The sequence below is a fragment of the Pseudopodoces humilis genome, chromosome 3 (assembly GCF_049639895.1).
Source record: "Pseudopodoces humilis isolate 2021_Gansu_Grassland_sample_001 chromosome 3, ASM4963989v1, whole genome shotgun sequence".
NCBI classification, from domain to species: Eukaryota; Metazoa; Chordata; class Aves; order Passeriformes; family Paridae; genus Pseudopodoces; species Pseudopodoces humilis.
The window spans coordinates 85,979,736-85,992,180 of record NC_142202.1 but is presented as its reverse complement, the minus strand read 5'-3'; the positions used below and the strand labels follow the sequence as shown (position 1 = coordinate 85,992,180).

Here is a 12,445-nt window from a genome sequence, read left to right as displayed (position 1 = left end):
AGGATGGCAAGAAAGTAACTACATTTCAGGACAGAATGGCAAAACAACTTGTACAATCCCCTGATGCAGCAAACAACAGGAAGAAAGGTTTTTACACAAAGAAGTTAGAGCAATATAATCCCTTTTATATTAGCCACAGGGACCATTGCTATGAGTCAAGGTTTAACAGGATTGTCCAATCCTTTTTCCCTTCACCTTCCCCCTCCCACACACATTCACTATGCTGAAGTCCAAAAGTGGAGGTGACTTAAGGCTATCCATTAATTCCTCCTAGGGAGGAATTCTTCTCTAGCTGTATAAAAGGATTTATGACAGCTTTATGCCCACAGAGAAGGTCAAAGAATCTGGACTGGAACAGAGAACTGCAGCCATTGTATTACAGAAGAAAAAATTGAAAGGAAGGAAATTAAATTAGGAAAATGTATCTGTCCATTCCCAGCTGTAACTGGCATGATCATTAAAAAAGCCTGGGCAAAAAAGGACTTCAAAATTTGGTTCTGACTGTCCCAACATTTTCTATAGTGACCAGTTCAGTAATAATGTAAGCCCAGCTATGAAAGAAAGAAGCTTGGTTCTACAGGAAGGTCCGATGTTTACTACAGTAATACCCTCAGATCCCATCCATAGTGCTTCTAGAATTTAGCCTTCACACCTGTCAATCATTTTACTAAAGGAAAATGCTGTTTCTTTCATGATTAATACAATAAACAAGAGAGTAGTCAAAGTAGGACAAAGGTTTTTTTAACCCTTCTTCCCCTGTCACATTTTTGAAGTGCATCTCATATCTATTCATTATTGAAGCAGCAGATCCATTTGTTCATCTCTGTTTAATTCACAAAGCACTAGTATTGCTTTGAAAAATCACTTTGAGTGAAAAACGTGCTGGCATTTCACCCTCCAGTGCTACCATAAATATGGCACCAACCAGGGTTAGAAATAGAGAAAAAAAATCTCAAGAAGAAATATATTCTTATTATTTATAAGTTCATATACCTAAATTATACTTTATTGGCAAGTGCAAAAATACATTAGATAAGGTATTGCTCATCTTTTGTTTTTGCTTGAGTCTAGCATCATTAAGAAACTTTTCTATATATATTTCTGTCAGTTATTGGTAATTTTAATGCTTTTTGTAACTAAAATAAATATAAAATTTAACTAATACATAACATCATTAGCAAACCCATGTAATATATCATCTGCAAGAAACATTTTAAATTCCTGAGTGCTCTTCATGCAATCTAGGTGACTCTCAGATAGATCTCATTACACAAACACAGATACTTTTGCAATTAAGGCTTAGACTGCAGGGAAATCAGTGTCTGCAATGTAATGCGAAACTACCTTCAAAACAACTCTCTAGTATGATAAATTATCCCACACTGAGTTCCATGCTGCTGCAGCTAGACTGCTACTGATGCCCTAATGAATTATAGTTAAAATTTCCATCCATTGCATTTCTACAATATTGGACTGGAAGAGTTGAGAACTACCATGCTTTGAACTGTTTTTCTTCAGGCAAAATCTTCATAAGGCCAACTCTACCTAGTAGAAGTCTTCACCACAGTTACAATGCCCTACAATAAATGTGATTATAGTGCCGTGAAACTGGCATGCTTTGACCAATTGTCCTGGGGATACCAATATAGTTTATCTTACTTGGGGGACCAATGAAGATGTACATTTTTCATAGCTGAAGTTGCATTTACAGAATTGTGATTTGCCAACCTGGTTAAATTGGCAAATCCTTTGTAAGAAATACCAAATATAACTCCTTACATTGTGCTTTATTTTGCTATGGAATGTCTGAAGGGAATGAAATTTATTCCAGGTATATAAGCAGTATGTAACTATATCTAGTCTTCTTATTTTCAGCTGACTGGAAATTCTTTAGTATTGCTGAAAATTAGATCAAACCATGAAAATATTTTTCTTTTATGTCCTGTCATTAATTCCTATCTTGTCCAGATGCATACTTACAATTTTCATAGGAGCTTGCTGAGCCATTTTGTTTCTTTTCATGAAGTTTGTTGTGTTACTGAAGCTTGTGTATATTTTGCTAGTGATCTTAGTGAGAGAAGAGTTGTATCCTCATTAATGAACAGGATTATTTTTTCCAAGTTCAGCAAAATGTCAGTCATCTCTAGAGTAAATCTGGTCAAGTTAAAGAAATTTTTATCCACATTAATTTTATAGTTGGCATAATTAACTTCCTAATGATTAGGCAAAGATAGATCCTCTTGCTTGTCAAGTGTTTAGTGTTGGGACCAGGTTAGACTGGTAAAATGTTATTAAGTAAAAAAAAAACAGTTTTCACAAGTTTTCTTCAGTTTTGCATCCTAAAATGTTTTACTTATGTAGTTGTGAAATACCTAAAATATCCGTGATATCCCAGTTTTGAAATTAATGTCTTTTCAAGCATACCCACCATAGACCAATGTTGAAAGTTTTTCCTTTCTAGTTTCAGTCATTGTGCAGTTGAATTCTCTGTACTTTCATTAATAGTGAGTTAAAGTTGCTTCTTATTTAAACCTTTATTTAAACTTATTTATACCCCAAAATGGCTAAAAAGTAAGTGCAGGTAAGGTAATGACCAGTAATCTGAGTTCCAACAGGGTCACATTGCTGGTATTCCACTTAAAGATTTTTAGAAATTTTGGGGAACTTAATTACACTATTCAGCTAAAGTTACTGGAAACTACATGTATCTTTTATGAAGGAACAGATAAATTGGCAGGCTGTAGACAACACTGACATTCTGCACAAAATGTGATACAGAGATGAGAACAGACTGCAGAAATTCTTAGCTTTTAAGGATGAAGAAGTTTGGAATACAGATTGCTAGAGAGCAGACAAAATTAGAAAGGAAATTTCTACACAAACATTTGGAGAAAAGTGATTTTTTAAATGCATGATTTGTATCTAACTGTCCTGCCTTTTTTTTTTTTGGTTTATACTTCAATGAGTAAGAGAATCAGAAAAAGAAATTAACCGCTTAAGGTCAAAGAAACAGAAACTGCTTATTCTTTTTATGTTGAAATTTCTAAAAGGATAGAGGCAAGTGTGACATATAAAGTAAAAAGCATCTGATTTTAAACAGTATTGAGCAATGAAATGCCATTGAATGCGATATGTATGGTCATTAAGGATCATTTTTTCATTTTGAATAGAAGCTAAAGACCTGAGACTGGTGCTTTCTTAAATGGACTTTGGTTTTTTGAAAAATCTATAGTTGTCTACTTTCTGGAGTGAGAGTCATTTGTGAATAGAACACCATCACACTTGGAAGTTTAGCAAGTTTAAAACAGTTCTTGTTTCATATGAAGTGGTACTACGGAACCTGATTATATACGCAAAAATTTAAAATTTAAAATATGTGCCCTCTTATCAGTCTAATGTATTATTTTGCTACGTCATGTCTTCCACTGACAGAAAATAGGCTGCAGAACTGCATCTGTAGTGGAGAAAAGAAAGCTTTCTTAATGTCATATTAGGATGTGGTAGTTCATATTCTTTAAATTATTTTACTTAGTCTTTTATTTAATTGATTTTTCAGAACTTCTTTCAAATCATAAGTAATCTCTTAGATGAAGAAAACAAAGAGAAATGGGAAGATGCGCAACAGGTAAGATTTGAAAAACTTTAATATATGGTTTCAGAAATCAGGTTAAAAATGCAGCCTGCTATAGCTGAAATGAAATCTTAATTGAGAGAATATTTTGGGAAAAAAAGATCCTTTTCAAAAAGGAGCAATTCCAGGACCAACTGGCTAATTCCTTATATTTAAATGATACTTAGAATATAAGTTGCTTCTCTTGATTAAAACAGATCATTAACATTCCATAGGATTATTCACTGTCTTTGCTTTGGAAATTGTAATTAAGTCATAAAAAGAAAAAGATGAAAAATGCTACTGAGGGCTAGCTGCAGTGCTGCTTTTATTAAATACAACTTGTCAGACCTCACCCAAAGACCTCATAAAACACCCCTAAACAACTTACAGAAATGCAAATAGACCTTTCATATTCTTAAGGCTGTGTTTAGAAGAACAGTTGTGATTCTCAGGACTGACATATTTCTGGACTAGGATATGATGATAACACTTTACAAAATAGAAAAGTCTAGCAAAATCATGAATGTATGATAAAAGAGTTTAAAATTCAAATAAACTCCTTTTTGTTTGGCTTGGATATAAGAACTTCCTACATGGTTATACCAAGAAGGTACTGGACAATGTAAAGATTTGTGTTCATTAATATTACCATAATACTTTAAATACTTTAAATTTATTCAGGTACAAATAACACTGACAATGGGGATGAACATCATTATGTAAAGAGGAAAAATTTTGGGGATGCTCAAAGGCAGGGAAACATTTATTTATGAAGAATAATTAAATAAAGCAATATATTTCAGTGTGGAAGAGAGTCAAGTGCACTTATTTTCAATAGAAGCTTTTAAAATCAGGAGTGGTTTGCAGAATGTACCGCAGGAATGCTTAATCTATTCACTTGTGCTTTTTGTAAAATAACTAAAGGACATCAAACAGTGGCAGATTCAGAATGAATACAGGAGATACTTACTCTGTAGAAGGCCACCTTGCAGAACTTCTTGCAACTGAAAGGACACAAGTTAAAAAGGTTAATAGGCAAATTTATGAAAGAAAAAACATGGCTTTGCTTAAGGGAGTCTTTTGGCAAAAAAACTGCTAAAGGATGGACAAGACTTTCCAAGCAAGTATCGCTATATTCCTGACCCTTTATACTTCCTTAGACATCAGCTTTTTGCCACTGTCAAAGGCAAGATAGATCTTTGCTCTGATCTTGAGCAGTCATTGTGACTTTGTTCTATAGATAATTGAAATTTGTTCACTTTTTATGTCATTCTTAATAAATTACAAGGTGCTTTTAAAGATCTTTGAAGCTATTTACCCTTAGTTCTGTAAGTTCATGTTTAAAATATCACAGAGAAAGGGAAGATCAGGACTTTTCACTACTAATTCAAATCTTGCAGCAGGGACATGACACTGTAGCTGACCCAATAAAATTCAGCTGGGAATCATGTTTTTTCTTTTGCTGTTTTTCTGTTCCTGTGTATAAGAGCCAAATACAAAAATAGACAAAATGTGTCATTTTCTGTAGTGGTGATGGATGGAAGCAGCAAAATCACATACATGTGGGCAGTTTCTATAAACAACACCAAGATAAGGAAACCAATATTAAGCAATTATTTTAGCCCCACTCATAAACAGACGTGATACAACTCCTATGTTATCGACCTTGTCTTCTATATCTATCTTGCCTGCTTACCCGTTCCATGTCAGCCATCTGACCCCAGAGATTTGGGGATGACAGCACCTAAGAATAAATTCTGAGAATGTGGAGACAAAGAGGCAATAGTACATCTCCAGTTCCCTCTTTTAATTGCTTCTCATAGAAGGAGTGGTGTTGAAAAACAGAGAAGGAACAAGTTATTTCTACTTTTCCATAGCTCCTTCTCTCTGCCTGGTAAATCATTGTCTCACAGACCTAGGTACAGCAGAAACCCAATGAAACCAAGATGAGCTGAGCACAGTAGTGGGGCCATAGGTTCCCAGTTGCAAAGCTAGGAGATTCACTAAATCTTAGAAAACTAAGATATGACCTCCCCAAAAACCAGTGGCACTGGTCTTATTAATCTTGTGCGATTACATAAGTAGGCTCAAAGAAATTTTGGAAGCAAGTAGCTCTTCATAACAGCTTGGAGGAGTGAGTAGACACTAATGATTAAGGGTGATCCTGTTTCTGGTTCAACCACTTGGCTTAAATTTCTGTAATAAAACATTGTAAACCTAGGTGCAGTCTAACCAACCTTTTTGCCAGTTTGCATAGTTTTCTTAAACTCCACAGCTACTGTTAGCATAGATCTCTTAGCCTGTTTTCTAGACTTTGCTGGAAAGATCTTATTCACTGTCAGCAAATTGCTGACTTTCAATCAAGTATACAGCTGCAATGCCTCAGCACATTTTTCTAGCTGAAACACCAATGTGTTGATAACCATTAATTACAGGTTATATAGCATTCAGATAAGCAGAACTCATTTTAATACTTGCCTTTTTTTAAGAGCTGATGTAAAGCACTGCACACAGGAAGCCATTTCAATCCACAGTGTGTAAGTTTATACTGGAGTTTCAAAACATGGGAGTTATTCTGCATGTTCTTCATCAAGATCTCCTGGCATCCTATTGATTAACCAGTACTTCAGATACATAAATCATGGAGTACCTGCTCAACTGAGTGCTCATCAGTTTATTACTATACAATTTTATATGCAAGAATGAGGGTTTAAAAAAAATCTCACTGAAATTTTTCCTTAGTACGTAGTCTGAAAGTGTGTGTGCTTTGAATGAGATGGATGCAAAAACCTTACTTACTACCTCAGAAATTCGTCATTAGAAAAATGGACATTAAGTCTCTGTCACCTGAAGCAGCATTTGCAACCTGTTAGGATCATAATTGTCACAACAAATTCTTCTTCAAAACAGCAATACTGCCTTACCTTTTATTTACCTTTTTTATAAAAAGATCCATGTAGAAAACAAAGCACCTTGTGAAATTCTCTATCCATAGCAAGCAACTATGGATCTAGATATATATAGAGCAAGATGAAGGTGTAGTGCAGCGTGCTGGAATTTATAGTCTCTGTAGGCTTTTTTTAGAGTCTGCAGTCCCAGTAGTGGAAAGAATGGGTTGAATATTGCTTATAAAGTGAAATTTGGACATTTCACTGATATGAAGAAAAAAGCACCATGAACAGGTCATCCATTATTTTTCTATTGCAAGATAATACTGAAAATTGTCTTGTTCATAACAGGCAATAAAAAATGATATTTTTTTTATGTTTGTGATATGAACAGAACTTTTAGTCTTATTAATAACTTATGATTTCTAATTCTGTTCTGTTGTTGAATCATTATTGTTAAATATTAAAGAAAATGTTTTTCTTAGTAGCTTATAACTTTGCAAATAAATTATATTTCTTGGAAACTTGTTTTTGTCATTTTAAAAGCCAAATTGACAGGCTACATTAGCAATGCCAAGGCTACTGCAATTTATTTTAGTTTACTCTGTCCAGTTCTGGGGTCCTCAGTACAAGACACAAAGTAATGGAATGAGCTCAGAAAAATTCCATGAGGTTGTTCAGGGGATTAGAGCATTAGATATGCAAGGATTGGCTGAAATAGCTGACACTATTTTGCTTGGAAACATGACAATATTAAAAGTTCCTGAAAGGGATAAAGAGTAAAGAAGACTGAGCCAAGTCTCAGTGGTGTCCATTGATAGAATAAAAAACAAGGGGAAAAAATTAAAGAAAATACCATTCATGTATAAGAATAACTGTTTGGCTGTGCGAGTGATTGAATGCTAGAACACGTTGCACAGACAAGCTCTGGGGTCATCTTCCTGGGAATATTCAGAATCCAACTGGATGTGTTCCTGGGAAACTTGTTAGAGCCGATCTTGTTTTGCACAGGGGGTTGAACTAGATGATTTCCACTGTCCCCTTCTAACCTCTGATATTCTATGATTCTACTGTTCCATATCAGCAACAAAAATAGTCCTACCAGTAAATATTTATTTAACTTACATGTAGATTAATGCAACAAAGATTATCATGCTGGTTAGGCCACAGTAAGATTTGCATTACTGTTTGTATCAGTAGTTCTGAAGTTACTGAAGATATCTTCAGAGGAAGGAAGAATATTTTAATTAGAGTTGTTCTGTAATATGAAATGCTTTAACCATTAATGAAAGTAATGGCCACTAAGTTTTTGATAAGTGCAGTGACTTAGTAGGAAAATTTTCCACAGTTCCAGTGCAGTTGATTTCACATAACTTTATGGGAAGTAGTGTCTCTTTACATGAGGATTTAATAGAAAAACTGTTTAGTCTTGAAACACGGGAAGAGCTGTTTGACTGTTACATCTCAATTTGCTTTTGATGGCATTTGGATTTTATTTGAATTTGAGGCTGTAGACATTTTGATATTATAGTAAATGTCATGTCTGACCTTCCTTTGTTAGATCTATCCAGGCTCAGTGGAGTTAATGCAGGTGATTGAAGATTTTATACACATTGTTGGAATGGGAATGATGGACTTTCAGAATTCATACCTAATGACTGGAAATGTAGGTAAGAAATAGAAATTTCTTCTATCAAATTTATGACCTATTGAAAATCAGAAGTTCCAAGTATGTACTATGGAATTGCTGCATCTATCACAATCCAGATTTGGCTTCTCCTCCTCCTCCAGATTATCTGTTGCATGGTTATCCCCTCTCTGGTTTAGCACATGCAGAATGTCTTACATGTTGGATTTCTTCATAATCATATCTCAAGATCTAAATGCAAAGTTTCAAAGTTTTAGTATCAAAATTAAGAAAATACTCACCTGAATACTATGAACTGTAGGTACATGTTAAAGTGTTTCCAGGATACATAGTGGTTTAAATGCTAATTTATAAAATTGTGCTAATTAATATAATTTTCATATACTTAATAGCTTGAGAAGCATTTATTTTGTTGACATTACCTTTTAATATTCCGTTCTCCCAATGAACAGTCTTTGTATGTGTTATGGTGTGATAATAATCACCATAGGTAAATGATAATTTTGAAAAATGTACAGTTGTTGCCAAAATAATTAAAATCTAGAATTTCTTATGTGAGTTTTTCTATGTGTAGCAGCTTCAAAATTTTATTCAGATTTATTTTTCAAATTTTGTTTTTGCTACTGGAGAGTTGCCAGGTAATAGTCATAGAATAAGAAATACAAAATATAAAAATGCCTGGAAATTCAGTTACATTTATTAGTAGTCATAAATGAGCTGCAATATGAAAGCATTTTTTAAAACATTGAAAAAAATTAGTTTGAAAAACTATTCTCTAATCATTTTGTCTTTGTTTAGTACCTTTGTTATTCAATTAACTTGCTATAGCTTCATTTTTATAGTGCCAGGAAAGTTTTAGGAAGTTGTATGTAAGGAATAAATCCAAAATATGTATTTGTCTGATAGCAAAACTTCAGGTGTCAATACATTTTTTCAGATTTTAAAGTTAGCATCTTACTACATATACATGTCAGTCAGTTCTTCAGCAAGATATTAGAATAAGAAAATATGGTAATTTTGAAATTAATTGGTGGAATAGAGCAGTGAAAATGTTGGATTGTCCCTATTGAATATTTAGCTTGCTGTTCTACAATAATAAATATTACTGTTCTCCAGTTCATATTACAGAGTGACAAGACTATAAACACAAAACCCTATAAGGCACAACCTTGTACTGGAGACATGTCAAAGAGCTCCCCAAAAAGAACTCTGGCAGTCTTCAAATGTTTAAAACATTGCAGTGCGGTTTTAACCAGTGATTTATTATTTTTGTGGTACTACTGTTTGCACTGTAATACCACTTAAAGCTTAAAGTTGTCAGTCCTTCATTATGCTAGACCCTGAACAAATTTATAAGGAAAGTATCTTTTCTGAAATGTTAGTTCCATGACATTTTTCTGACAAAATAAAAAGATGAGCTTGTTTAAAGAGCACAGTCCATGCTGCTTGGCACTTTGTAGTACATTCTAATCTGTTTGTCCTCTGAAAAATGTGAAAAAAACATCAAACAGGAAAATGCATTCAAATTAAGGAGATGCCTTCAAATAATCTGTGTCTCTACATATTCATGGCTTCACATGGGAAATAGCAACAATATTTCATTTGAATCAGAAACTGTACTGTGCATTGGTTGGTTTAGCTAACTGCAGAATCTTTACAGTCTTTTGATTATCTTCCTCTTCCCACATATAAGATATTTTTAGGCATTCAGGAGGTCTGTTCTTAACTATAAAACCATCAAAGGAATAGGAAAAAAAGTGAGAAATGAATGATGAAAACTGAAAATTAATTTATAGGTTTAATCTGACTACCTAGCTATGTGCCTTGATATACTGGCATGAGTTTATCCTGCATAGGTTCAGTCAGCCATCAAAAAAGCATGGGGTCACTGTGGTGCAAATAATTGATCAGAATACTTGAGCTCAGGTGACATGCTGAGATGGGGACAGAAGGCTGTTATCAGCAAGGAGTAATTTCTTATTTTCACTAACAAGAAAGGAATGTATCTGGAATAATTCCATTTTAGTATAGTTGTCCTCAGGCATTGGCATAACTGTCTGACTGCCTATGTACTTGTGTTTCAGGGAATATTTATGTTGATCTCAACTGAAAAGAATAAACTATGCAGTTTTTGACTGGTCAGCAATAATTATTCTGTACCAACAAGGGTTTATAAATGTGTGAAGTCTTATTTATAAAAATATTCTTTTAAGTTGATAAACACATTTAATGCAGGAAGCAGATATTGTGCATAAATGAGACTGAAATTTTACCTATATTCATCTTCAAACAGAAAAATCCAATAGCTCAGAGATTAAAATCATAGAATAGTTTGGGTTAGAAGATACATTTTCAACTCACTCTGGTTTCTCAGAGCCCCATCCCATCTAACCCTGAATGTTTCCAGGGATGGGGTGTCTTTACTACCTCTCCGGGAAATCTGTTTCAGTATTTACTCACCCTTATTGTAAAAACCTATTTCCTTATATCTAGTCTATGTTTATCCTGTTTAGGTTAAAACCATCACCCCTTGTCCTATTGCAACAGCCCATGCTAAAAAGTTTGTTCGTCTTTCTTTTTGGCCCCCTTTAGATAGTGAAAGGCTGCAGTAAGGTTTACCTGAAGCCCTCACTTCTCCAGGCTGAAGAACCCCAACTCAGCCTGTCTTCATAGCAACAGTACTCCAGCTCTCTGATCATTTTTATGCCCCTCATCTGGACCCACTCAAACAGATTCCTGTCCTTCTTATGCTGGGGATCCCAGAGCTGGGATGCAACACAGCAGGTGTGGTCTCACCAGAGTCAAGGGGCAGGATCACCTCCCTCAGCCTGCTGGTCACGCAGCTTTTGATGCAGCTGAGGATACAACTGGCTTTCTGGGCTGCAAGCTCACATTGCAGCTCAGGTCTACCTTTTGATCCCCCAGTACCTCCAAGTCCTTCTCCTCAGGGCTGCTCTAATCAGTTCATCCCCTCAACCTGTGTTGATACCAGGGTTTGGGTAGCAGCAACTCAGGTGCACCTTGTACTTGGACTAGTTGAACCTCTTAAGGTTCCCTGGGCTCAGTTCTTGAGCTTTTCCGGGTCCCTCTGGATGTCATCCCATCGTTCAGGTGTATCAGCCACACCACCCAGATCAGTCCCTTCTAGAGACTTGCTGGGGATGCATTTGATACCTTTGTCATTGATGAAGATGTTAAACAGTACTTGTCCCATCACAAACTCCTGAGGGGCACCACTTGTCATCGGTGTCCATCAGGATACTGAGATATGAACCACTACCCTCTGGATGTGACCAATCAAAATCTTATCTGTCTAAGAGTTTCCTGATCAAATTCTTATCTCTCCAATTTAGAGAGAAGGATCTTGTTGGGACCATATCAAAGGTTTTACAGAAGTCCAGAGGGCGTCCGTAGGTCTTCCCTTGCCCACTGATGGAATCGCTCCATCACAGAAGACCACTTAAGCAGGTCTTGCCCAAGGTGAAGCTGTGTTGCTGTCTTTAATCACCTCCCTGTCCTCCATGTGCTTCAGAATGGTTCCTGATTGTTTCTAATACTTTCCAGGCATAGATATGAGACTGACAGGGTCCTATTTAATTAATAATTATTTACCATATTCTTTCAGCATCTTCACATACTTTAAATGCTTTTTGCTGTGTTTTCATTTTCAAGTAACCTTAAAGTTCAGAATTTTTTTTCTAAATATGAATTGCATGTGAGCTAAATATGAACTATATATGAACTGCTTCTTCTTGTCAGAGGAAAAAAATCCAAATTTGTTGCAAATTTCACAGTAATGCAGTGAGTTCTTGGTTTCCCACTACTAATTTCTGTTTACAAGTTCCTTGCTAATTGAATGACATTTCTAATTGAATAGTAGTTGATAAAAAATTTGAGCACCTAATTGTGTTTCACAGATATGCTAATGCCCTGATTAGGGGGATTTTATTTTCTCTTTCTTTCAAGACACAGAAACAAGTATTTTTGGCTTAAAAAGTTACTACACAACAGTCATGCTGCAATGACTTCCCATTGCACATTCTCAATTCATGACAACTGGGAAGTGATGAAAGGTACATTAAATATATGGTAGGCTATCATAAGCCATATTATAATACATTTGAAAATAGCTAAGAGGACCAAAATGACAGTTGCCATGCCCCTGTTAAACTTTTCATTGTGATAGCTTTTAACACAAATTTTTCATTTCTTTGAACAAAACATCAAAGACTGGTTTCACATCCAGATAATCCAATATCTGTACTTCATTGGGTTATTGAGGAAGCTCAGTCAATT

The 12,445-nt window shown here is 35.1% G+C and overlaps 1 protein-coding gene across 7 annotated transcripts in view; it reads left to right on the top strand.

The window, feature by feature from the left end:
• The window catches only part of ADGRB3 (adhesion G protein-coupled receptor B3), a 443,295-nt gene that overhangs the window by 219,050 nt on the left and 211,800 nt on the right, over window positions 1-12,445 (top strand). For all 7 annotated transcript variants that reach the window (XM_088053237.1, XM_088053236.1, XM_088053238.1 and 4 more), the window contains 2 exons: window positions 3,557-3,625; window positions 8,063-8,171. In XM_088053237.1, coding sequence (XP_087909363.1) covers window positions 3,557-3,625; window positions 8,063-8,171 — 178 coding nt within the window. The remainder of the gene's footprint in view (window positions 1-3,556; window positions 3,626-8,062; window positions 8,172-12,445) is intronic.